The 27,500-nt window shown below is 44.7% G+C and overlaps 2 protein-coding genes across 5 annotated transcripts in view; one reads left to right on the forward strand and one right to left on the reverse strand.

Moving 5' to 3' along the window:
- The window catches only part of Pcif1 (Phosphorylated CTD-interacting factor 1), a 192,926-nt gene that overhangs the window by 95,616 nt on the left and 69,810 nt on the right, over positions 1-27,500 (reverse strand). The gene's annotated exons all lie outside the window — the stretch shown is intronic.
- On the forward strand, positions 2,851-3,309 carry LOC135919885 (piggyBac transposable element-derived protein 4-like). Its single transcript, XM_065453880.1, has one exon. It carries the CDS (start codon positions 2,851-2,853, stop codon positions 3,307-3,309), a length of 459 nt encoding a protein of 152 aa, XP_065309952.1.

Here is a 27,500-nt window from a genome sequence, read left to right on the forward strand (position 1 = left end):
TAGAACATATTTCACTTCTGTGTGGGTGGTTACTAAATCCTTTACATATACATTAAAAAGAGGTCCGAGAATACTACCATGTGGAACACTTTTTGTAATAAGCTTCAAGTTAGACTGGTAATTTTGAATTTGTACAAAGTGTTTTTGGTTGTTTAAGTAAGATGCAATCAACTTTATTGAGTGCCCTCTAATACCATAACTTTTCAGTTTTTTAAGCAGTATATTATAGTGAAGGTTATCGAAAGTCTTGGGTAAAATTCCATGAAAATACTTAGCCTTAATTGTTATTTTATTTTTCTCAAAATGTGACAACATAAATTTTTTTGTTTTAGGAATGCAAGTTACTCTAGACCTAAACCTTTTCAAGTTGTATTGCACGGATGAAATTATATGTTCTTTGATAAAGGTATTTATTTGGCAATGCATAAGTTTTTCGAGTCTTCTGAAAAAATATAGGCAAGACTGAAATTGGCCTGTAGTTTCTTAGATCGCTCTTAGCCCCTTTTTCAAGAGGATAAGGCAAATGCACATCCTGTGCCATCATTTTTGTGAAAAATGACCCGTAAGTGTCTATGTTAATAAACAAAGTATATGGATTTCTCTAACCTTCAAGCTTGTGGCTCCAGAACTTCAGACATTCGTGTGGCATTTTTTAAACACAATAGCATTAAGGGCCCTGTGCCACAGAAAATCCAATGTCGGTGTCGTCATAGAAAAATCATCCCGAACCACACAGGCCCTCCGTATGACGCAGAGATGTTACTGAACTATCTGAATTTCTCAAAATAAAAAGTGTCGGAAAATTCATAAAGTATGACTTACACACAACCTACAGACATGATAGCGTCGGATTGTAATTTGAATATACGAGAAAACATAATTCTGTTATGCATAAACTAAAACACAATTCCTTTTTCCAGCTGCCGTTTGAGGCCTGTCTTAGTGGCCACGGACACTAGCTGTGGATACTAGGGGGACCTAGTGAGTAGGTTGGTGTCTTTAACTTAATGAAGTGTGTTAGAGGTATGTACTCATGCACACTTGACTCAATTCTGAATATCCTAATTATAAATGAGGTAATTGTGCAAAATTAATGCCAATTGTGATAGTTCACTGTACTTCAACAAACGGATGCATTTGTATCGCATAAAAATTCGATTTTGGAGGGAAAGAAAGGCAAAGTACTGTATTGCTTCGCGGTGGACTCTTCAACCGTGCCGTGAGGGAAGGAATGCCTGTGCATTTGACACTAAGGCAGGAGCGGAATGCTTCCACTGCTCGCGGAGGCCACCAGGAGGAGCAATGACGTCAGCGCTAGGGAACAAAGAGCCGGAGCACGTCCTTGTATAATAATTATGTAGTTATGTGACTCAACACCATCGTAAGCGAATGAGAAGATGATGTAAACGGGGACCGATAATGCTATCGCATTCCACTCTTAACCCATTGGCTTCCGCAGCCGGCGATTTGCCGGCCGCACCGGCTGAGGCCAAAGTCACTTTGGCCGGCGAATCGCCGGCCGCTCAGAGCATGGTTTTTTTTTTTTTCAATAGATGGCAGCACAACACAACTTGTGTAGTGATTGATTCATGTGTTTTCTACCAGATGGACATAGTTGTCCACTGTCTGAGGTCAGTTTTGTTGTTTTTATCGACAAAAAGTTTGCAATCCCGTCTCTTTCCAAACATGGCGTCATGGAGAAAGCGCGCTTTGACGGCGGAAGCAATTCTCAATCTTGTGTTCGAGAGTGATGACGAGAGTGACAACTGCGATGAAGAGGATGTGTCAGATGACGAGAGTGACCGGATTACGGACAGTGACAGCGACAATGAAGACAACTAGTGTTTAGCGCAAGATCCGTGCGACTCTTGGCCACCATCTCCGAAGGCGCGAAAACTAGAAGACTGGCAATGGGAAGCGGATGACACAGTGGAAAAGGTTGTGAGGAACACCTTTTGTGGTCAACCAGGCATCAAACAAGCCATCCAGCTACAAGTAGGTGCAAATACCAGTGCTCTGGCAATGCTCAACGCTCTTCTCGTAGACGAGATTTGGAGCACCATCGCATTACACACAAATGCCTTTGTATGCGAGAAACAGAGTTTGCATCCCGATCCTAGTTGGCATTAAACAACACCAGATGAAATGAAAGCTTACTTCGCTATGTGTGTGCTGATGAGCCAAGTAAAAAAGAGCAGCATTCAATCTTACTGGTCAGCCAGAGCTGTTATAAGCACACCATTTTTTGCTTCTGTCATGTCGAGGCAGCGTTTTTGGGCACTCTCAAAATATCTGCATTTCTGCAACAACTCTCTCCCTCAAAGTGGAGATAGGCTGTGGAAGTTGCGCCCTGTGCTCGACCCCGTACTGAAATGCATTGATACAGCCTGTGATCCGGAAGAGTGTCATGCAGTTGATGAAAGCCTTACGAGGTTTCGTGGTCGGCTGTCCTACGTCCAGTTTAACCCCTCGAAATGGGCAAGATTTGGCTTTAAGTTCTACAAACTGTGCGAGCCTTCAAGCGGCTACTGCCTGAAGTTCTCGATTTACACAGGAAAAAGTGAGAAGACTCCAGTTACTGCTGGATAGTTGCGCAATGAGGCGGTTTTAATCGAACTTCTAGAAAAAAGTCTGCCAGATGGCCACAAAGCGTTTATGGACAACTGGTATTCTTCGCCATTGCTATTTCGCCACCTAAAGGAAGCTGGTTCGAATGCTGTCGGCACAGTCCACCTTCACCGAAAGAACATGCCGAAGGATTTCAAGACGAAGCTGCAAAAAGGCGAATGCAAGTCCCTCTTAGTGCGAGGCATCATGGCCCTCACTTAGCAGGACAAAAAGCAGGTCACAATGCTGTCAACCTGCCACAGTTCAACTGATCTCACTGATACCGGAAAAAAGGGTCGCAAGAATGGCTTGCCAGTTTTGAAGCCGCAAGTTGTAATCGATTACAACCGAGGCATGGGCGGAGTGGATAGCGAGGACCAACAACTGGCTTCTTTTCCAATTATGCGAAGATACGCCAAATGCTACAAGAAAATCTTTTATATTATGGACATCGCTGTTTATAACAGCTACGTTTTATCTGCCAAAGCATCAGGCAAGCGGCTCCACTACACAGACTGGAGAGTGAACCTCGCAGAGGAGATTCTCGAAGCGGCCGTTTTGCCCCGGTACCATGGTCGACGTAAACCGCCTGTAGTGGCTACACCAATGCGGCTGCAGGCTTCCAAGTGGGCTCATTTTCCTCGCCATATCCCACCAAACAAAATCAAGCAGAATCCATCAAGGCTATGCTTAGTCTGCTAGACACACGGGAAAAAGTCGGAGAGCCGATGGGAATGTGAAAAATGTGAAGTTGCACTTCACGTGCCTGTGTGCTTCAAAGCTTTCCATACATGCAAATCATATTAGGTGGGATGATGCAGCAAACGCTTCCGAACAGAATAAAGTAAATTTTGTCTCTCTACGAGGTGTGCACTGGAATTTAGCGCTTTTTTTAAAGAGCGGCTCGCGCGCCCAACGCGTGGAACACCAGGCAGGAAACGCCACGGAGGGCGCGGAAGCTAATGGGTTAAAGGCAAACCTTAAGCGTCCTCCAAGTTTTAAAAAAAAATCTTTCTACATTTTGAAGCCATCAGTTCTTTAAACAAAGCAAGGCATTAAGTCTCTGTGCACATACATAATCATTGCGAGTTGTTGCACCGATAAATGCTTTGTTAAAAATAATCAAATTATAATGTTCCAAAGCTGATTGAAGCAAAAAAAAAGTTTGGGCAAGTTATCTGCTGCCCATCAATCCCATACTGCCTGAACCACCATTTTTGCAGCTCCTGCAGACACTGGCTCCACAGTTCCCTTAATACTTTTTTGTAGGAAATTGAATGCCTCCTCCTATGATCACCATGGTGCCAGCCTAAATATCAGGTTGTGTAGCAAAAAAGCGAGGGAATCTGAATCATTAGTCTAAAAACCTTTGCAGCTGGCTGCACTAATCCATGGCTAGATTTTCACACTTCCAATAGCGAATGGTGCCAGAAAAGCCCGTCTTTTCAGATGCTCTTAAAGGGCCCCTGAAACGGTTTGGACAAATTGTGTAGACGGGTAGGGTACAGCTAAAGTTGATCACTCGCACCAAAATTTGTGTGAAACATCTCATATTAAGAGAGCTACGGGCGACTACAAGTTACCCTCCTCCATAGCCATGCATTTTCTCCTCAACTCGTTCACCGAGTGATCGGAGCTAAACTCCGCCTTCACTGGCTCTGCACCATGATGGCACGTCGTGTCGTCTACTTCCGGTTCTCTAGGAGCACGCGCGAAGCCTCTCCAAACTCTCCGCCAGCTGCTTGGCAATCGACCTCAAGCGAGAGCTATCAAAACAAAGTGCGTTGTGAGCAGTCTGTCGAAGCACCGAATGTGTCTGGTATTCCGGTAACCACAGGCAAGCTGGGCATTTCGGCAGATGGCTGGAAGCGTAAACTCATGCTGATGAAGGAACTTTAGTGTAGACATACATGAGCGGCCCGATCGGTCTGCACGGTCCAGCCACTTATTGGTGCAGCGCTTAACCAGCCAAACAAAGCGCTAATAATGCTCTAACCAAGTGTAGAACATTATAAACATTTACGTAAACAACGTGTTGATGATTACACTCCTGCGAAAAATTTACACCAGCAGCAAATTAGAATACATTTCGTTACTGTTACCGTGTATGGTTGAGCTCATTGCGACCAGGTGGCTGCCGCGTGCAGACCATTCACATTTGCGCTCCTGCTCATCCCGTGAAACGGCAAGGTCAAGCAGCCTGGCCTTGTCCCCTCGCTTGCATTTACCCGAATACCAGACTCGCGAAACGCTATTGTGGTAGTAATCCTCCGGTGTAAAGTGACGGCCCCAAATGTGAAAATCTTGGCGCCGATCAGATTTTAGTTCGCTCGTCTGCTGCCTCGCAGAGGGACATGATATCGCAGCCTGACATATTGCCAGTCGCTACGTTTGCAGTCCACAATGCAACAAAGTCGAATCGTAGTGCTCGCAAAAAAACTGAGACCGACTCTGACCGCGGAGCTCTCATCAAAATGGAGCACGCTGTAACACAAGCAGACGACGCTTGCTGTGTGCCGGAAGTGTTGAAGTGTAGTGAGAAATTGTTCTTGAGCATTCTCTTTCTGTTAGTTTCTTTTTATCGAACCGAATTAACTAACATTCCAACTATTATGAACATCATTTCTTCACCATAAAGGTGGAAAAATGATCTTATTACCAACTCAGCCCTAGGAAGCCAACCGAATAGCTCACCCTAATGACGTCATATGGGCGGGGGCGGCTGAAAATTCCGCCGAGCAGTTTGCTGCGATCGGCAGCGATGTAAATTTTTAAAACCTTATAATAAATTACACGCGTTATGCGGAGCACTTAGATGCATCAATTAATGATCAGAAGGACCTACTCTAACTACTCTGTACGGTTGTAGAAAATCAACAAAATCGTTTCAGGGTCCTTTTAATGTATACCATAAAGGAGTATTGACATGACGTGCTAAATGAAACTCCTGGACCTCAACATTCTAGAAATACTGGCAAGCTTTGGAGCACCCTAAATGACTTACAATAGCTATTCTAAACAACACATGCAGTTTCGTTTCCAATGGGGTGTAGATGTGACGCAGAAGGTTTACTGTGTTGGGGCAGAACATCACAACGTTTTGGCACTCCCTCCAGCTCGCTTGGTGGTCTGTTGATGATATGTGGTTTTTAATGGCGCAAGAGCCAGTTATGGCCAAAGAGCGCCATGACAAATGGTAACTTTAAGGACGTATTGTGAATGGCGTGGACAGTGAATTCGTCATGGTAGGTGTGACATGGCAGTACAAGAGAAAAGACAAGAAATGCGGGAGATGGAAATTCAAGACAATGAGCAAAACGTGAACAAGGTGAATGCAGGAGCCAACGTTTCGACAAGTGGACTTTTCTTCAAGGCGACATATGCTTTCCTCGCCGCAGTATATATAGGTGGGGTTCTTCTAAAATTACACGAACACGATTACACGATGCCCTAGAACAAAACAGCAGGCCGCTTTTATCGTCTTCCTAAAATACATAAAGTTCCGGTCGAAGAAATATTTACAGCAGAAATCCCAGGTCGGCCTATTGTGTCTAACAACAACACACCTACTGAGTCACTATCTAAATTCTTAAATCACCACCTGTCAAACACACCCACCACCCTCCCATCTTTCATTCAAGACACGCCGCACTTCCTTCGAATTATCGACGGCATCAACGCCAACCAAATTCTTTCCGTCCGCGCTATTCTAGTCACTTTGGATGTTTCTGCCCTTCACACCAACATTCCCATGAGTGAAGGAATTGAAGCCGCTTCTAGATCCCTCGCAATCAATCCCCAAGCACACGCTCCTGAAGTTTACTTATCGCTCCTTAGGTTAGTTCTCACGCTCAACTATTTCGAATTCGATTCTATACACTACCTGCAAATTTTCGGCACTAGCATGGGTACGGCATTTGCTCCCACGTATGCGAACATTTTCATGGGACAGCTTGAAGCAAACCTACTGAAATCCTACCCTTTAAAACCGCACACCTATCTTCGTTACATTGACGACATATTCATAATATGGGAACATGGCACAAGCGCCTTAACCGACTTAATTAGCCATTTCAATCGCTTCCACCAGAGTATTAAATTTACTGCTCACCACTCTCCTAGTCAGATCAACTTCCTGGACACGACGGTCTACATAGAAAACGGAAAACTGAGAACGACACTTTACCGGAAGCCTACAGATAGCCAGCAATACTTAGACTACAACAGTCATCACCCGCGACATTGCAAGACATTGCAAGCAAGGAATTTTTGTCGGACAAGCGAAACGTATAAGAAGAATCTGCAGTGAAGACCACGATTATATCCACAACCTAAATGACCTTAAATCAACGCTAGCAGAAAGGAACTATCCTCAAGTTGCTCTCGATAGAGCTTATGATGCCGCATGATGCCGCGTCAAGATTGGAGATACAGTCGGAATTGGCAAAGAGACAGCCCACATTAGAATCTCACAGACCGCTGGCCTTTATAACAAAATATTCTAATGCACTCCCAAACATAAACAACATCCTAAAAAAATACCACCCAATATTATCAAGTAACGAGCGTCTGCGAAAAGCGTTCCCGGATGTACCCAGGGTTACCTATCGCCGAAACAAGAACATTAAAGACATGTTAGTGCACGCAAAAATCAGCCAGCAGCATTCCCCCGTAATAAAAGCATGTTGTCGCCCTAGGTGCAAAACCTGCAGGCACCTTCAAAGTGACATTAAAATTAAAAGCACCGCAAATAGTTATACACATGAAGTCAAATCTATCTTCACTTGCACAAGTTCGGATGTGATTTACATGCTTGAATGTGCCTTCTGTAAGAAACAATATATCGGTGAAACAGGACAATCAATGAACGTCAGATTAAACGGACATCGCGCGGACACAGCTAAAAAGCTTCCCAAAGGCCGTCGCCGAGCATTTCAACCAACCAGGTCATAACTTTGATGAACTTGAACTCTACATCTTACAGTCAAATTTCCGTTCTGAACGAGAACAGGGTGTCTACCAAGTTGACATTTCCAAATTCCCTGAGTTTTCCAGGTTTTCCCTGAGTGCCTTTGCAAAATTCCCTGAGTGATGCAGAACTATGTTTTATGTCAAGACGCGCTGAAACCATATCGCCCTATGCTGTCACTCTCTAGTAAGCATATGAAAAAAATTTGAAAAAAAAACCGACTTAATCCAATTTGAATACTAAGGAGTAGTGTTGATGTTATTCAAAAAAATATAAGGGAGGGGTTATTAAAATGCACAGCAAATAAAATGTCTTCGAAAAAATTTTCAAATCGAGCTGGACATTCTCTAGCACAAATAAAAAGGAGATGCATACAGAAGCAAACATTTTCGAATATGAGCTATTTCTATGAACTGATAGCATGCTCAGTGTCATGCAACTGTCCTGACATACTCTCAGCTCGCACAAGACGCCTCAGTGTTGTGTTTCACTGCTTTAAAGAGTTTATATCGGTTTGGATGAGGGACACCTGCATCTCAGCATCAGCCAACAATTTGTTCTTTGAGCGCAGGCTCCTTCAAAGAAGTGGTCGTTCATTCCTCAGTGCGTCGATCCTTTCTGTTCTCGTCCTCCTTTCGCCGCGCGTTCGCCCCACGGACCATTTGAAGAATACTCTTGGTCAATTTACAGTCAACGTCCAATTTTTCAGACCCCCTAGGGGCCGCGAAAACTTCCGAAAAATCAGGCAGTCCGAAAAAATAAATTCATGTCTTTTACTGCCCTTAAGGGCTAAAATCGACACATGTACGTCTGAAAAAGCTCTGAATGCCTGTCAGTGCACTTATTAGGTATATCGGTGCTCCTACTGTGACAGGTGAGGGCGAGTGCACACGTGTAAAATTAAGAAATACATACAGTGTCCCGCGACAATTGCCCCTTCCTAAGCTTGTACGCGTCACCGCGTGACACGACTGTATTGAGGCGAAGCAGACTTTCGGGAAAGAGCATTATGCAATGCGCCGTGCTTTCCGAGCTTCGAAGACAAAATTATTGCTGTCAGCGGAGAAATGAAGAAACACGGCACCGAACGACAAGAAGCTTAACAGCGAACGTCGAAGCAGCTAGGCCTACCGTTGCCGCAGTGGTGGCCACGGCTGCCAGCGCATCTGCGTGCGAGAGCACCGGTTCAAGGCGGCGAGGTAATCAAAATAGCAGCGGTGGTGGTTTTCATTAATGCCGTCTCGAACCTGCGATCACGCAAAACGTTTAGAAAATCGGACAGCGAAGAGTTCTTGCGTCTGAATTTTCAGACGTTATGATACATTGACTCTTTGCGGTACGTGGTGGTGCCGCGAAGCCGTCCGAGTTATCGGGAATCCGGAAAGTCGGTCGTTGACTGTACACTGGCAACTCCTCCAGCCGACGACGATTCGTTACGAGTCCTGTCTGTTTCTCGAGCCAGCATTACCGCGAATTTTGACCCTCTAAAAAAATTACAGCTAATTTTCCCTGATAGAAGCACAAATTTCCTGAGTTTTCCCTGAGTTTTTCCAGACTACTCAAAATCCCTGAGAATTCCCGGTTTTCCCGGTTTTCCCGGTTGGTAGACACCCTGGAGAAAGAAAATACAGAGAATCATACCTTATCCATCTTATCCATAAGTTCCAAGACATTGCAACCAATAGGCATAAACGTTTCAAAGGGAGCTTTAGAATCTATTCGCTATGCTAAACTTCAAGCTATAGGCAACAACACTTAGTTTAATTTCTTAGCGTATCCCCCCCCCCTTTCCCCCCTCCCGTTTCCTTTCCTTTCCTTCTCTTTTTTTTCTTCTTTTTTTGTCAGCCAGCGTGTCAGACGCCCTTGACACGCGGGCTAATGCACGTGTGTTGACAGACCGGGGTGGGGGGCCCTGGCTTTGACCTTGTACATAGCTTTTTTTTACTCTCAATTCGACACGCTAACACATTTTCCCTCGTTTCCACGTCCTCCCGCCTCACACCCTCTCCCCTTTAGAAGAACCCCACCTATATATACTGCGGCGAGGAAAGCATACGTCGCCTTGAAGAAGACAAGTCCACTTGTCGAAACGTTGGCTCCTGCATTCACCTTGTTCACGTTTTGCTCATGGATGTATAAGGCCCTAAAAATTGTCGCTGTAAATGGCGTAAAATATATAGGTACTAAAATAATGACACTGATTATTTAGGGATAAGGACGATGGCAATTGTGTTTGGTAAAAACATATGAAAACGAAACAACAGTTACACTAGAGCTTGAAGATGGCCCATGAATACAAGGGCTGTTAATTAACGTGTTAAAATTTCCTGGCCGAATTATTTTCAGGGTGTTGGTTTTGGCTAAAAGATCTAAGACTCTGCAGATTAAAAAGCGGTTCATCGCTAAGAAAAACTGCAGGGTGAAGAGGTATATTTTCCCGATATGCAAATTGGAAATACATTTTCCTCTCAGTTTCTATTGCAGGGCACTAGATAAGAACATGGAGGACTGTCAGGCTATCGCTGCACCTACTACAAGTCGGAGTCGCCCCCAGTCAAGAGGTAGGAGTGAGTACTGTAAGTGTGTCCTATTCTTAATCGGCAAAGAAGTACTTCCTTGTACCATGCTGTTTTCTCACTTATCCAATTCTCTAGTTTTTGTTTTATAATGTCTAGCTTATTCAATGTTTGTGTATTCCACTCTCCTTGCCAATGACTCCTCAGTTTACGACACAGGAAAAGTTTAGGTGTGTGGCAAGTATGGGGACATTACCATCTGTGCCGCTAAAACTCACTGACGTAGCGTTTTCGTCAGCAGCTACATTGCCTTTTATACCTTTATGGCCTGGTACCCAGCATAAGAGATTCGCTTGGTTGCACATATATGCGGAGCACAAAAAGCTATACAGCTAATTTAAAACAAAATTCTTATGTTTTTGTAAGCTAATTAGTGCTCTCACAACACTTAACGAGTCTGTGAAGACAACAGCCTTAGCGACATTTCTGAGCCTTATGCGTTTAATAGCTGAAAGTATAGCGTATGCTTCTGCTGTAAGGATACTGGTGTGTGGTTTTAGTGCCCCAGATGTTGAAAATGAGGGTCCGAGAGCTGTGTAAGCAACACCAGCCGGAGACTTCGAAGCATCTGTGTAAAATTCATCACAGGAGTACTTCTAAGTTCAAGAAGATGTGATTGTATGCGAGCCTCAAGTGCTCGTTTCGATATTTCTAAGAAAGAGATGTCACATTGGATAGTTTGCCACTTCCAAGGCGGTGGAAGCCGAGTAGGAGCCATTAAGACATTCTCTAAAAGAGGGACCCCTGTTTTTTCTGAGAGTGCTTCCAACCGGAGGGAAAGAGGAGGCCGGACACCTGGGCGGTTACAGAACAGCCCGACCATGGAGGAGTTGTGAATAATTGAATGACATGGATGATCCACAGCTGATTTTACCTTCAAGGCATAAGAAAAAGTTAAATATGTCCTTTGGTAGTATAGAGACCATTCATTAGATTTGACATAAAGGCTTCGCACAGGACTAGTTCTAAAGGCACCTATTGCAAGGTGGATGCCTAAGTGGTGGACAGGATCTAGCATTTTCAGAGTACTACGTCCAGCAGAATTATAGATTATGGCCCCATAGTCAAGGGTTGCAATGTGGGCTTGTTGGTAATGCATCTTTAAGGGGTGTACGGTAGCACAATTAAAAGACGGGACAAAAGAAGACACACAGGGACACGCACAGCGCTAAGGAGAAAAGGCGCTGTGCGTGTCCCTGTGTGTCTTCTTTTGTCCCGTCTTTTAATCGCGCTACTGTACACCCCTTGAAGACCTATAGTCAAGGCGTGTTAATATTAGAATTTTGTACAACTTTATAAGGCATCTCCTGTCGCTTCCCCAAGCTGTGCGTGACAATAGCTTCAGCAGAGTCATAGTCTTGGGCACTTTGCCTTAAGAACTTCAGGTGTGGCACAAAATTTAGCTTATTGTCTAGGAGGATCCCTAAAAATGTGTGTTCACAGCTCACAGATAACCATTCTCCATTGAGACAGATTACGGGGTCCACCAGTATACCTCTTTTGTTAGAGAACAGAATGCACATACTTTTTTTGAGGGTTTAGTTTAAAACCGTTTTCGTCCGCCCACTTAGACAATTTATTTATGCAAAGCTGTACTTGTCGCTCGTAGATACTTAGATTACATGATTTAAAACCTATCTGAAAGTCATCCACATATACAGAATAGAACATAGTATGTGGTATGGCAGTCTGGAACGAGTTCATTTTGACAATAAAAGAGTGCAGCTCAGCACACCTCCTTGTGTAACACCAGCCTTTTGCATAAATGGACGAGACAGAATGTTACCAACTCTAACACGGAACGTGCGATTGGAGAGGCAACTCTGAATCATGTTCAGCAAGTAGCCTTGAACTCCCATTTCAGACAGATCACGGAGGATTCCAAAGCGCCAGGTTGTGTCGTATGCCTTCTCCATATCTAAAGATACTGACAAGAAAAACTGTTTGTGGACAAAGGCATCATGGATATTTGTCTCGATGCGAACAAGGTGATCTGTTGTGGATCTGCCCTCCCTAAAACTGCACTGTAAGGGATTGAGCATCTTGTTGTTTTCCAGAAAATGGATGAGGCAACGGTTAATCATTTTCTCAAATAGCTTGCATAGAAAACTTCTCAGAGCTATAGGCCTACAACTGTTGAGTGAGGAAGGGTCCTTGCCCTCTTTGAGAATAGGGATTACGATTGCTTCTTTCCAGGCAAATGGAATGTAGCCGGCAGAGAACATGGAGCTGAAGAGTTACAGTAGTGTTTTTGGGGTTTCGGTGTGTGTGTCTGATCATTTCGTACATTATTCTGTCACTTCCTGGAGCGGACTTGTTGTAGCAGTTCAGTTAGGCCTAGAACTCGGCCATTTTAAATGGGCGATTGTATACTTAATTGGATGTGCTTTTACGCCCCAAGTGCAGCTGTTCTGCTAGTCGCTGGTATTTTAGGAATGTACCTGTGTAGTGAAATGTACTGCAAATGTGCTCGAAATGTGCTTCTAAATAATCTGCCTGGTCCTCAAGGGTGTCTCCTTGTGTATTTAATAAAGGTAAAGGATGAGTTTCGTGGCCTTTTATTTTGTTCACCCTGCTCCAGGCTTTTCGTTCGTCTGTATATGAATTGATGCTGCTGATGTAGTTTTTCCAACTTTCCCATTTGGCGCGGCGGCATGTTCTTCTACCTTTCGACTTGATCACCTTGAAATTAATTAGGTCCTCTGTGGTTGGGGAGTTACGGAGGAGATTCCAAGCCTTGTTTTGCTTTTTCCGGGCTTCCTTGCACTCCTCATTCCACCATGGAATATCATTTCGAGGGTGACCCGTTTGTTTGGGGGATACATACTGATGCAGCGTCAATAAATAACGCTGTTATGTATGCTACTGCATCGTTTAGGCTAAGTTCACAGATATAATTTCAGGGCCGCTGAGTTAGTTCGCAAAACTTCGACCAGTCGGCTGAATCAACTTTCCATCGAGGAATGTGCGCAGGACACTCACTTCGTTTTTTCAGGTTTAGAACGATAGGGAATAGATCACTTCCATAAGGGTTATTTATGACATCCCACTCTAGATATGGCACAATTAATTATACTAGACGCTATGCTTAGGTCTGTCAAAGAAAATGTTTTGTGTGAGCTGTAAAATGTTGGCTTTTTCTTGTTAAGCAAGCAGGAACTTGAAGAGAATAGGATGTTTTCTATAAGCCGTCCTCTCACATCACAGCGAGAGTTGCCCCACAGTGTGCTATGCGCATTTAGATCACCGACGACTATGTAAGGGTAACAGAGCTCATCAATAAACCTTTGAAATGTTGTGCTAGAGAGTTGATAACTTGGGAGGATGTATACAGACATGATGGTAACTAGTTTATTGAATAGCACTGCTTCAATAGCAACTGCTTCAAGAGGAGTTCGGCATTGCAGTTGCCAACAAGCAACGACTTTGTCAACTATTATTGCTACCCCACCGGACGATGCAACAGCATCATCCCGGTCTTTCCAGAAAATAGCATATTGCTTGAGAAAGCTTGTTTGCGTAGATTTAAGATGTGTGTCCTGAACACACAGCACCTTTGGATTGTATTTGTGTAAGAGCTCTTTGATATCGAGGTTGTGGATCAGACCTCTCATGTTCCAGTGTAATATTTGTGTATCCATACTGTTTGTGTTTATGTGTTGTGTGTCAAGAGGAGCCAGCTCGCTTATGGAGCCTTTCCTGGCCCCGTGATCAAGGTTTTTTCTTATAGTGGTCACCAGAAACGCGCCGCTGGGTGCATCGCCTCGTTTGTAGATGTGTCCATCGACTCCTTGGAGCCGCTGGACTTCCGCTCAAAAAGGCCTTGCCTCAAAAAGCAGAGCCTTAGAGGCCACCAAACCAGAGGCTGATGGGCCTTCCTTTAGAGACGGCGCAGCAGCGCTCGCTGGTGTCGCCTGGGGGGCTTGGGGCACTGCTGCGGCCACACACTTTGTGGGTTGGGCTAATGCCCCAGTCTGCTGCGGTGTCGCCCCCCTACGTGCCACACCCGCATACCCTGCGGTATGAAGAAAGGGAATATTCTCTTTTACTTTGAGGGTGATTACTTCTTTTCTGCCATGTAGGGGCAAGCTCTAGAGAAAGCTGCATGTCCACCGTCGCAGTTGGGACAGTGAAGTGCGCCATTACAGTTATCTGAAAGGTGATTGTGGACACCGCACTTTGCGCAGGTTTGTCGGCCCCGGCAGCTTTGTGAGCCGTGGCCGTACCTCTGGCACTTGAAACATCTCCGAGGGTTCGGCATGTATGGTCGGACTCGGACTTTAGTATATCCTGTTTCTAATGTTTCTGGCAGCACAGTGGACATAAAGGTAACAATTAGATGTTTAGTTGGAATTTCTTTGTTTTCCCGTTTGATTATAATGCTCTTTATTATGGTGACATTCTGTTCCTTTCAACCTTCTAGGAGCTCTTCCTCGCTCAGATACAGCAGGTCATCGTCGGAAATTACTCCTTTGCTTGTGTTCATGGATCAATGGGGAGTTGCTGTTATGTTTACATTACCGAAGGAGACCAGATTTGGGAGCTTGTCATGCTGTTGTTTATCACGGACTTCAAGCAGGAGGTTGCCGCTAGCCATTTTTGCAACTTTGTAGCTTGGGCCAACTGATTCAGAGAGACATTTCGCAACCGTGAAAGGTGAAATCATTCTGTCTTTTCAGGATTTTCAGTATGAATAACGTGAACTCGTGCAAACGTTTGTTTAGGTTGAAAAAAAAAACTGCAACTTCTCTTCGGTGAGTCCTCTTCTGTTAAGAGGCCGATCAGACAGACAAGGGAAGGATGATATAGCCATACACGTTTTTTAATTTCAGCAGCCATGCCAGCCACCCACCATCGAGCCCAACAAGGGCACGCTACAAGATCCGAAGGAAACGTAGACGCCAGCTGTACATAGCCACTATAACCTAATATAATAGACCCAAGGTTGAATAAACTACACAAGGTTAACCCTTGCCGCCAGAAAATATGGAAGTAATAAGAAGTGAAGAGAAGACGGGAAAAATGGCTTGGTGGTCTGTTATGCTGCTACACTGCGCCACATAATGAGACCTCCGAGCAAGCTGGAGCAAGTGCCAAAAACTCACCATGTCCTGTGCTCCCATGTAATACACCTTCTGCATCATGACACCTACAAACAAACCCTTGGAAAAGAAACCGAAACTGGTTCATATGAAAGCTACTATGATAAATTATTAATGGTGCTCCAAGGCTTGCCAATATTTTTCCCAAGGTATCAAGGTTCAGAACCTTCATATAACTAATAACTAAAAAAAGACAATTTCATGTCAGTATAAACAAAAAGCTGTTTTGATGAATGTGGTGTTTCGTGGCGCAAGGGCCAAACGTGGCCAAAGAGCGCCAGGCCGGTGGTAATGCGTTTGCAATGGAGGTATGAATAACGAAGGGCAGATGTTACGGTGGCTGTAAAGGAGCCTAAAAACAGTCGGTCTAAAATGCATAAAACCTATACAAGATAAAACTATGCCGATGGTTAATGGACTGTACAATGGACATGAAATACACATTGTGAAATAATGATGATTTAGTGATATATCTCACAGATATACTTTTTCCAATAAGCACTACTGGCTTAACAGAGTCCTTGGGATGCAAGGGCCTGTAGGCATGTACTATGCTAGACTACCATCACAGCGGCATCCTCTAGGAAGAGGATGTGCTATGAATATCTGGGGCTAAAAACTTGCAAGTTGACATCGTTCAAGAAATTTAGAACTGATTTGGTGTCAAAGAACGGTTCTTCACCAAGAAACATTGCTGGATGGAGAGGGGTGTGCTGGCGATATACAAGGGGAAAATGTCTCTTTCTCTCAGCTTCGGCTTCCCGACACTCGAGGAGGACGTGGAGAACGGTCAGCCTCTCACCACATCTACCACACGTTGGAGGTTCATTTCCGGTCAGTAAAAAATTGTGGGTGTCATAGATGTGTCCTATCCTAAGTCGACAGAACAGGACATCAGTTCGTCGTGTTTTCGTTTTCGGGGGCCAGAAACCTAACTTTGGCTTAATCAAGCAAAGCTTATTCGTAGCTTCCATGTCCCACAAGCGTTGCCAGTGGCTTCGCAGATTCTTCCGTAAGAGAGGCTTCAGATCTGTGACAGGGACAGCAGCCGTAGGAATAATAGCCTGCGAGGTGATTGATGTAGCCATTTCGTCAGCTAGTACATTCCCCTCGATGCCTCTATGGCCAGGTACCCAGCATATAATATGACATGCTGGTTAGACATATACGTTCTACAGTGAATGGAATAGAGCTCAGTAAGTACAGGGTTTTTGTGCTTACAGAGTGACTTCAAGGCTTTTATGACGCTTAAGGAGTCTGTAAATACAATTGATCTTTGAAGATTTGATTTTCTGATATGTTTCATAGCCGACAACAGTGCATGGGCCTCAGCCGTAAATATACTTGTTTCAGGGTGCAGTACACCGGATTCCGAGAAGGATGGACCAATGGCTGCGTAGGACACCCCGGCATGCGACTTAGAAGCGTCTGTGTAGAACTCTGTGCACGAGTACTTGTACTAGAGCTCCAAGAAATGCCTTTTGATATGTGTCTCTGGCACATGTTTAGTGACCTCTACAAAGGATGTGTCACACTCTATCCGCTGCCACTGCCATGGCGCTAACAGTTTTGCTGGAGACATAAGACAATGTTCAAGCACTGGAACACCCATTTCCTCACTGAGGTTCCTTGCGCGCAAAGAGAACGGTCTTCTCGCTGCAGGTCGGTTATTGAAGAGTATGTCATCGGTCATATCGTTTATGCATGAATAAGAGGGGTGTTCACGGTTATAATTTACTTTGAGGAAATATGTAAAACTGCTGTATGATCTCTGAAAATGGAGTGACCATACATTTGCTTCTGCATAAAGGCTTTGTACGGGGCTTGTCCTGAAGGCTCCAGTCGCGAGGCGGATTCCTAAATGATGGACAGGATCCAACATCTTTAAAGCACTTGGTGTAGCGGACTGATATATTATAGCGCCATAGTCAAGACGTGAGCCAACAAGACACCTATACAAGTTCAAAAGACATTTCCTGTCACTGCCCCATGTTGTGCTTGATAGAAGTTTCAATAAGTTCATTGTTTTGAGGCACTTAGCCTTCAAGTATTTAATATGCAGGATTAATGTCAGTTTCGAATTCAGTATGATGCCGAGAAACTTGTGCTCAGCGCTTACAGGTAATCTGCTACCAGAGAGCTCAATAGCAGGACGTGGTACTATTCCTCTCTTATTCGTGAAAAGAACGCAGGTACTTTTCTGTGGGCTCAACCTGAAACCATTTTCGAAAAAGCTGTTTTACATGTGCAGTGTGGTAATACTTTCAGAGGTCTCAACTACTTAGCATCATGAACAGAGTTTTGTGTTTTCGGAGTTTATTTTGGGGAAAAATTGGAGGATATTTTTTGGAATGTTTTTTTTTTTTCTGTAAAAATCTAGAGTTTATCAAAGCTTTTTTTTTAAGTGCCACAAAATTTTGAGTTTTTTGGCCTCTTAGAATTATTCACCGTTTAGTTTCACCCATACTTCACAAACAGCTTTCATAAAAAGAAACAAATAAAGGCAGTAATCAGCAGAAACATTCTGAATTAGTCGACATTTACAAAGCAAAAGGGTTTATTACTGTTATTTGCACGCTTTCCAATTTGCAGAACTAAACATTAAAGGGCCCCTGAAACAATTCGGAAAAATTTTGCAGACGCGAAGGGTAGTGCTATAGTTTATAATTCGCACCACAATTCGTGTGAAACATCTCATTTTAAGAGAGCTACGGGTGATTACAAGTTACCCTCCTCCAAAGTCATGCATTTTCTCCTCAACTCGTTCGCCGAGTGATCGGGGCTAAGCCCGCCTCCACTGGCTCTGCGTCAAGATGGCACGTCGTGTCGTCTACTTCCGGTTCTCTAGGAGCACGCGCGCGAAGCCTCTCCAAACTCTCCGCCAGCTGCTTGGCAGTCGACCCCAAGCGAGAGCTATCAAAGCAGCGTGCGTTGCGAGTAGTCTGTCGAAGTACCGAACGTGTCTGGTATTCCGGTAACCACAGGCGAGCTGGGCATTTCGGCAGATGGCTGGAAGCGTAAACTCATGCTGATGAAGGAACTTTAGTGTAGACATACATGAGCGGCCTGATCGGTCTGCACGGTCCAGCCACTTGTTGGCGCAGCGCTTAACCAGCCAAACAAAGCACTAATATTGCTCTAACCAAGTGTAGAACATTTTAAACATTTACAAAAACAACGTGTTCATGATTACACTGCTGCGAAAAATTTACACCAGCAGCAAATTAGAATACATTTCGTTACTTTTACCGTGTATGGTTGAGCTCAGTGCCACCAGGTGGCTGCACCGTGCAGACCATTCACATTTGTGCTTCTGCTCCTCCCGTGAAACGGCAAGGTCAAGCAGCCTGGCCTTGTCCCCTCGCTTGCGTTTACCTGAATACCAGACTCGCGAAACACTATTGTGGTGGTAATCCTCCGGTGTAAAAGGACGGCCGCAAATGCACAAATTCTGGCACTGATCGGATAACGACAGTCAGATGCGTCGCTGCAGCTCCGCTCATGTGCTGCCTTGCAGAGGGACACAATGTCGCAGCTTGACATATTGCCAGTCACTACGCCTGCAGCCCACAACTCAATAAAGTCGATTCATGGTGCTCAGGAAAAGACAGACCGACACTGACTGCGAAGCTCTCATCAAGACGGAGCACGTTGTAACACAAGCAGACGAGGCTTGCTGTGTGCCGGCAGTGCTTAAGTGCAGTGAGAAATTGTCCTTCTGCATTCTCTTTCTGTTACTTTCTTTTTATAGAAACAAATTAACTAACATTCCAACTATTACGAACATCATTTGGTCACCATAAAGGTGGAAAAATTATCGATGACATGCCCTGGTTAGCCAATCAGATAGCTCGCCCTACTGACATCAATTGGGTGATTTATGTCATATGTGTAGGGGCGGCTGATCTGCCGAGCAGTGTGCTGCGATTGGCAGCGATGTACATGTTAAAAACCTTATAATAAATTACACGCTTCACGTGGAGCACTTAGATGCATCAATTAATGATCAGAAGGACCTACTCTTACGACTCAGTACATTTGTACAATATCGTCAAAATTGTTTCAGGGTCCCTTTAAGAACATCCTTTCAATTTTCGCGCTGAATACAGTAAAAAGCCAGTAGGGTTAAGCACAGCACATGGAAGGGTGGGCTAGTCACGGGCATTTATGCTCCACAAAACTAGGGTAGCAACTTCTTCAATGCCTGATAATCTAGGAACTGTCTTGGCTCTTGGCCGCAAGATCGTGTCATGCCCAAGAGGTAAAATGACAGAGAACAATTGCACATGCATGTTGAAAAATGCTGGCAGTTCAACTTCCATGATTGGCTTCACCTTCTAAACGCGGTACCAGAATGAGTCACCTACTAATGCAGTGCAACTCGTGAGGAACATGTCTCCGCACAGCACAGCTCCACTTTTCTGCAACAGCCACACAGCATCTCGGAAGCTGTTAACAACTTCACAGCACTTTTCACCTACAATGTAGAGCATGCAGTCGACATTATTCCAACGAAATAGCAGTGCCTGCAGGTGCATGGCAAGGACAGGGAAGACATCATGTAAAAGAGTATTTTTCAGCATTCTCCTTTTGCAAGCTCGGCATGACAAGCAGGTTGTGCAAGTGTTGTCACGATGAACACCTGCAGCTTCTCCCACTTTGTTTTGCAAATGTAGTCATGACACATTCATGTAATCTCAACTGAGGGTAGCAAAATTCAGTTTGGATAAATCTGAATCTTCAAATTTTTTTTTTTTACGGTGAGTGTTCCCTCACTTTATCAGATTAATCTAAAAATACAGAACTAATATTAACCCACAAGTGTCACGCACATTTGTATTTTTCTCAAGCTCCTAAAACGATGGCACCATGACTGTCTTAGTGGGAAGCAAAAAGCTTTTCCCCCATGTACATTTTTCACCAGTGCAGTGCCCTTCTACAGTACAAAACGACCTGTATTTTCCCGACAGCACAGGAGGAGCAACCATCATAACCCACCAGCAGCCCGTAGTAAACATTTCATTCTCTCTATCCAAGCTTAACACTTTTTACATTGCTAGCCCCACAAACAAATGTGCTTTAAAAAAGTCACAGGCCTGCGCGGCACACACAGCACAGTCACAGCATAAGCTAGAGGAGCGGCTCCAAAGGAGCTCCATATTCAGCAGCACACACTAGAGGGTCTTCGCGCCAAAGTCTGCATTGTTTTCATGAGAATGATCTGAACTGTCCGCACAGTGTTGACAGTGAGCTACAGCTTGTGCTGCTCTCTGTACAGCAGTTTGCTGAGCCCAACGTTGCCTGGTTGTATGTAGCCAAACGCGTAGCTCTATGATTCACTTCTTTAGCAGCAGTTTGTACCTTGTGAGGAGGCGCCATAAAGCGTAAACACAGGCATCAAGACAACGCGGCACACTTGTCACATCCAATCACCCGTGGCAAGATACGATGATGTTGATGATTATGATTTACTGGCATCTCCTTTGATACGAGATGGTGACAGTCACCTAACCTGCTTGAGTTAACTAGGTCCAGCCACATGCAACATACAAATGCTACATGCTGGGACACCTGGTAGAATACAATGCAACTGCAATGCAAAGTTTGCACATATCTATGTTAGGTGGTGCACAATTTGATGGTGATGCTGCTATTGTTTATGATGACAATTTATTGGCATCCCCTTTGAAACGGGGTGGTGACAAACAGTCACCTAGCCTGCTTGATCTAATCAGGTCTGCTGTACACATGTTTCGTTTAAGCATTTGTATATATCTCCTTACTCTTATTTTTTCTTCTTCAAGACAATCCATCCACTTATTGGCTAATCCTCCGTAGTGCATAGGACCCACATGGTGTAATAATACAAAACTGCAATGCAAAGTGCACACATGTCGACACTACGTGGAACAGATTTCATATCACGTGACACATGGCACAATACGATGCTAAGGAAGATGGTGATGATTATCATGATGATTTACTGGCATCCCCTTTAACACGGGGCAGTGACAAACAGTCACCTAGCCTACTTGATTTAATCAGCTATGCCATACATGTTTTTCATGTATGTATGGTGCAGGCATGCAACTTTTTTCTTTCTCAAGACAATCCAACTATTTATTGGTCAATCCTCCAACGTGGGTAGGAGCCTGGCAATAGCTGCGATTGGACACCAGTGGTTGCAGTTGGATTTGAGCCCATAACAGCTTACACTGTAAAACTTTACTTGACACAATGCAATGAAAAGCACTCCCAACTGCTGCAAAAACCTACAGCATGCAACTACTATACTAGGCACCACATGTTGATAAGCAGCTTGAGGGAAACAAAATGTTGCAACTAGTTCTTATTTGTGCTGCAGCTTGAATAGTCGACACATCTGATGGTTTATCACAAAAGATACTAGTCATGTATTTAGCAAAGATACGGATCATAAATTTAACTTACTATATTCATGTGATCATAAGGCAGCCACAATTATTAAGACAAGGATGCAGTTGCAGGATCCAAGAAAAACCAAAAATTATCGGCACTAGTATAACGCAACACAACAGGATTACTCAGACACCAGTAGAGATTACCATCATTTGAATAATAGTAAGCCTGGAGAAAAAAAAAAGAGGGTTCACACAAGAAGTGCTTTTATTGCACAAGTGGCCAGATAACCTTGCCAATGCATTGCTCTACACACACAAGCTTGCATGCAACCAGGTCAATTTGTATTTTGACTATTGTCATGTCACTACAGAAGGATAATATCACAGTGCTTGCACCAAATCTGCGTATATTTTCAGCTAAGACCCGAGGGCAACTGCTTTAAAATGATTACAGCTTTCTTCACAATCTGGTACTTCACGTTATTGCAGTCCTTGTCAGCACAAACAGCAAGCATGGTGTTGTGTCATGGCGTGGGTCTAACGGCCGCAACAGCGAGTGAGGCATCAGTAACGGACGGACCACAACTGTCCTTTATTAGAATGTGCCAAGTTTTACATAGCCGCATGTAGCAGCAGCTGGGTTGGAGTAGCCAATGATGGTAACGCTAGCTACCACTCAACTACAATAGGACAATGATGATACCCGACACAGTAAGTGGAGTTGGCACCATTTATAAACTGCCTGATTACTCTGAACAACAAAAATTAGTAAGAGAATACAAAAGAATCACCCAAAACCATGTCACTACATAGGATGAGCAACAAATTATGGACACACGGGACACGCTAATGCAGCCTTGCGAGCGTGGTGGTTTGGCTTGTCCACTGGATGTGGCCAACAACTATTGGGCTGACTAGACCGAAAGAGCAGTGTCCTTTTGGGATATTTAGCTTCAAGGAGGCACTTGCAATGCATCACAACAAAAACATAAGTCTTTCTGCATGTCACAGCCCCCAAGCTGTCACACCGTCATGCAAGCAGGTATTTCCTGAATGTCTGCGCATTGAACATGACAGTCACTGGACCAATTAGGCAGAAAAAAAAATTCCCCAATAAAGTGGCTGTATTTAGAGGGTTCAAGAAAAACAAGATTGGCTTTGATATGTATTGCTTCCATCCAGGCAGCATCACCTGACAGATGCAAAGTGGCCATGAATGGAGAAAACACTGCCCAATATCCTCCAGGTGCATCAAGACAGACAACTGTAGCAGCAACAATATTGGCTATGAAATATAGCCATCTGAAACGCAAGCTCTGAAAGGTGAACAGTGGAAGGGCAGAAACACAGAAAAGTGCATGAGCCTCTTTTTTTGTTTTGTTTATCAACTATGGATGGAAACAATAAGTTCCCTGCTGCTTCTATGGCATTTTGAAAGAGTACCATTGCAATACTGCAATAGCCAGAAGGCTTGGCGGATGGGGGAGCTTTTCCATGAATGGTTTGTGCTGTTCAGTGATTAGACAGAACACGAAGGAAGGAAGGAACGTGGCACTGGTTCTGAGCAATTGCAGTGCACACCATTTAGTGGCAGACCTTTTGAGCAAAGAACTATTGTTCTTCCCTCCAAATGCAACAGCAAGTCTGGAGACTGGATGCCAGTATTATAGGAAATTTTATAGTCGAACCCCACGATAATGAAAGCCTGAGACAAGAAATTCTTTTGTATCCCAGCGAATGCCCATAGGGTTCAATGCATTTTGTATCTCTCGACAATGAAACGTGTCTAAACTGCAATCCCACCTCAACATAATCTGGAGAAACACTATACTCCACATTATCTACCCTTGTAATGCCAACTGAGTACAAAAAGTGCTCAAATGCATTTTCTCCCCACTTAAATTGAATAAAATGTGATTACAGTGCCACCATCGCAGTGCTGCCGTTTCTGTTTACAAATACAGCAAAGCACTGGAAGCAATCATGTGCGCTGAAAATGCGTATGGCCATCATCTTTGCTTATTGATATCACATTCGAAATGGCATGACCGCATCTAACTACCGTCATTCCTATGACGATGGCTTTTGCATACCTAGCACAGTGCATAATTTACGGATTAGTAAGAAAAGTGCAACAAAAACTAAAAAACCCATGTCTAACTAGTGTGGACTTGTTTCCGACGTTTGAGATGGTGGTTGCAGCGTGGGCTGCTACACCTCTGGCCGTGATCGAGTGATCGTCTGAGAATACGCGTTCTCTCCTTCAAGAACGGCAGTTTTGGTTCCACCCAATAGGCACTGCGTGCGAATGTGGGGCCACCGGATGTAGATTTGAGCAATGGAGTCGTATTTTCAGTCCATCTTTAGGGGATACGAGATACAATCACTGTCGCACTCAGCACTGGATGCATCAGTGTCTATGGGCAGCAGCCTACACTAGAGGAATGCTGTTGCCTGCGTGGAACACTGTTGTTCCACATCCGATGCCAACGTACGTGAAATCTCATGGAAATGGTTGTATATATGAAAGTGATTGATCGAGAATACCTCTCCATGGCAGTGCTGGCATCACTGACCAATGCATCAGAAGCACTTTGTGCTGTCAGCAATGCAGTTGTACAGCCTCTAGCAAGGCTTGCCAAGTGAACTAACAGAATTTTGAAAGCAAAGTTTCGTTATGAGAAACATTCTCTGTCTGTGCCGTCTCATTTCGCAACAATGATATTCTTGTGAAAACAAATTTTTTTCGCTTTCCCCGACAGTTTTGTTATTGCGGTGTTCAACTGTAAGTCATTCTATTTCCTCCAAGTTTTGAAATGACTTGTGCTCAATATGCACATGGTGGTGAAAGTAATACAGCAAGATTGCTGATAATGGCACTCAAGTTAATATCGAATCACACTCAGAAGTCCACTGTACCCCTTTAAAGGACTGCTTCAAAAAGGTGGTACACTCGACAATCATAACAAAACAGGATACAGTTAAACCTTGAGATAACGAACTTCAATATAATGAAATTCTCAATATAATGAAGTACTGAACTTTTCATAACCTCTTGTCCATAGAACCCCATGCATTTAGAACCTCAATATAACGAAGTGCGTTTGTATGCCGTTTCAATATAATGAAATTTCACTGCCCCCGCAAAGGAAAGCCGAGACAATAAATCCACGGATGAAGATGGTCAAATGATTGAATTACGAGCGGCTTTTATGCGAAGCATATTACTAGAGCTCAACCCAGCTCCTCAGGCGCGGCGGTGTCGCCTTCAATACCACGTGACACCATGACGTCACGACAGAGGAGAAATGGGGCTCGAACTCGCGCCGTCGCTCGCAGCGTCGCCTTCAAGGCTGACCACGTGACACCGTGACGTCACGACAGACAAGAAACAGGGCTCCAACTCGCGCTGTCGCTCGCGGCGTCGCGGCGGTATATAAGCAGCTGCGCTTGCCTCTGCTAGACACACACGAGGTGAGATGCCTCCTGGAGACAGAGCTGCTCGTTGGAATGAGAAGCGAAGGTTGCGGCGTGCTACAGAGACTGTTTTTAGGTGGCTTTGCTACGGCGCAGCGACTACGTGCCCCGCATCGGACGCGGTGAGCGTCAAGCAACGCAGCATTCGGCGCGACAACGAAATGTGCGCCTGAGCAAGCGCCGCACGCCTGAGCCGACGCCGACGACACCGGCTTTTCTGCGACACGAGCTCCTTAACGCTGTAGCGTTAAAATAAAGGCTAGTATGCTTCGCATCCTGGGCCTAACCTTAGCTAAGCCACAGCCATTTTTTTGCAAATGCACCTCTCAAATCACATGGCAAGATCAACCACTGAAGTGGAGCTGCATCATGTTCCGTATATAAAGTCCAAGTGCAATAAGATCCTATTGCGCCTTGTGCATTGTGTGCTTGTGGTGCAAGTGATAGTGTGTGAGGGTGAGAGAAGAAAGATGGCGGCTTCTTGAGTGCCAGCTTCCTTACGAGCAAAGGCAAAGAGGTGGAGGGGAGCGAGCTCACAGTAACGCGACCAAGTGCGCGCGAGGGGGCAAGGGGGTGGGGGTGCAGAGTGAGGGGTAAGTTGACATGCCTCTGGGTCTTGGCTGTGCATGGCTGTAAGAGCGGCTAAGCGCATATGCAGCCATGCACCCTGCTTTAGAGGTAATCAGCCACGCATGCAAAGTGGGCGTGCGGAGACTACATAGCCGCATGTAAGCTGTCTTACGACGTGTTTAGTATTGAAGGTTGCGTAATCTCGAGTTTTAATGACCCATTTGAGCGAGAGGCAGACGAAGCATTCATTTCCCGCTGTTGGCGCTTTTCCTGATAGCACCGTCCCAGTGCGGGCGACGTTATCAGCCCCGGGAGTGGAAAGTGTGGCTGGCTTTGTTTAATCCGTACCACCAAGATGATATTGCTGATGTACGTGGCATGAAACCGTATCATTCGTCACCGACTCCAACATTTAGTAAAATGAATTGTTTTCTCCTTTGAATTCGCTTTTTTCGATTGCCCGATAATTCAGAAAATTCTGCGGCCCCTTCCCCTATAAAAGAATCGATCAGCGACTCTACTTATTTGCATAAAAGATCAAATTTCAATCGAACAAAATTTCTATATAATGAAGCAAATTGCTGATTTTACCGACTTCATTATATCAAGGTTTAACTGCATAATGAAATAATGGATATAACAAAGTAAATAAAATTCTCTGTGAAATCAACATAGAGATCCATGTATTAAAAACCTCGTTTTAACGAAGTGAGAAATCATCCTGCCAATCAATATAACGAACTAGATTCGTCTCTGAAACCAAAAAATACCCGACCGTTGCAAGCCGATTACATTGCTTTCCCCGGGGTTCAGCACTCGTTCGCCGCAGCAGTTCTAAACTCCTGCATCCCCATTTCGAATAGGTCGTTAAGCAACAGTGGTCTTTTTCACCGCCACACATAGCTGCACACCTGCACATGAGCATCGGCTTACTATCACACTTTTCCATTGACCTCTCTGTCTGGCGTGAACCATGCCACGCAGCACAGCTATGTGTGGCAGTGCGAATGATTAGTGCATTCACTTTCTATGCATGGCGCAGGCAGGCGCAGTGGTGCGTGGCCTCTGGGATCTCCCCAGCGCAATCTCAAGGGTCATGGCAAGCAGTGGCATGCTGCACAGCTACGTGAGCGGTGAGAAAAATGAGTGCATTCACTTCTTTCTCTACGGCGCAACGCGCAGGCAGCCGCAGCTGGGCCTGGCCTCAGAGACCTCCGGGCACAATCTCACGGTCACACCCAGGCCGTGAATTCACTTCTCCCTCTGCATGTGACGTGCTGAGTGGGCTAGCAGCTGGGCATGGCCTCAGAAATCGCACTGGTATCGGTGCAATCTTGGAGGCCACAAAATAGCTGAGCGAAGCAAGCACATCGAAGTTTGCTTGCCTCCCTGATCACACAGCGGTGCGCTGTGTTGCGTGCCTAGTGTTGCTTGACCGCGACGAGCCAAGTGGAAAACGGGCCGAAAGACCATCACAATAGAGGCAGCTATCTTAAGGCTGCTTTATGAGATGCTAAGGCGCATGCTGTACACACCGTAGATTCTTGTGCTCTTTTATTCAAATTTCATCGCATGCGTGGTCGTGTAGCGGTTCCGTGGGCTGCTCAGCCGTCTTCTTATTTCCATGTTTACGATTGTGCACCCCAGTAGGCATATATTGAAATAAACGGTAGTAACGGATATAACAAAGTAACAGACATAACGAAGTAATTTTGGCTAAACTTTCAACTTCGTTATAATGAGGTTCGAGTGTAAATTGTAATGTTGTAGCAGGTGGGTGTAGGTGAGCGGAATGGGGCCCTGAACCACTCGCCTGAAC

This window comes from Dermacentor albipictus, chromosome 1 (genome assembly GCF_038994185.2).
Source record: "Dermacentor albipictus isolate Rhodes 1998 colony chromosome 1, USDA_Dalb.pri_finalv2, whole genome shotgun sequence".
Taxonomy (NCBI): domain Eukaryota; kingdom Metazoa; phylum Arthropoda; class Arachnida; order Ixodida; family Ixodidae; genus Dermacentor; species Dermacentor albipictus.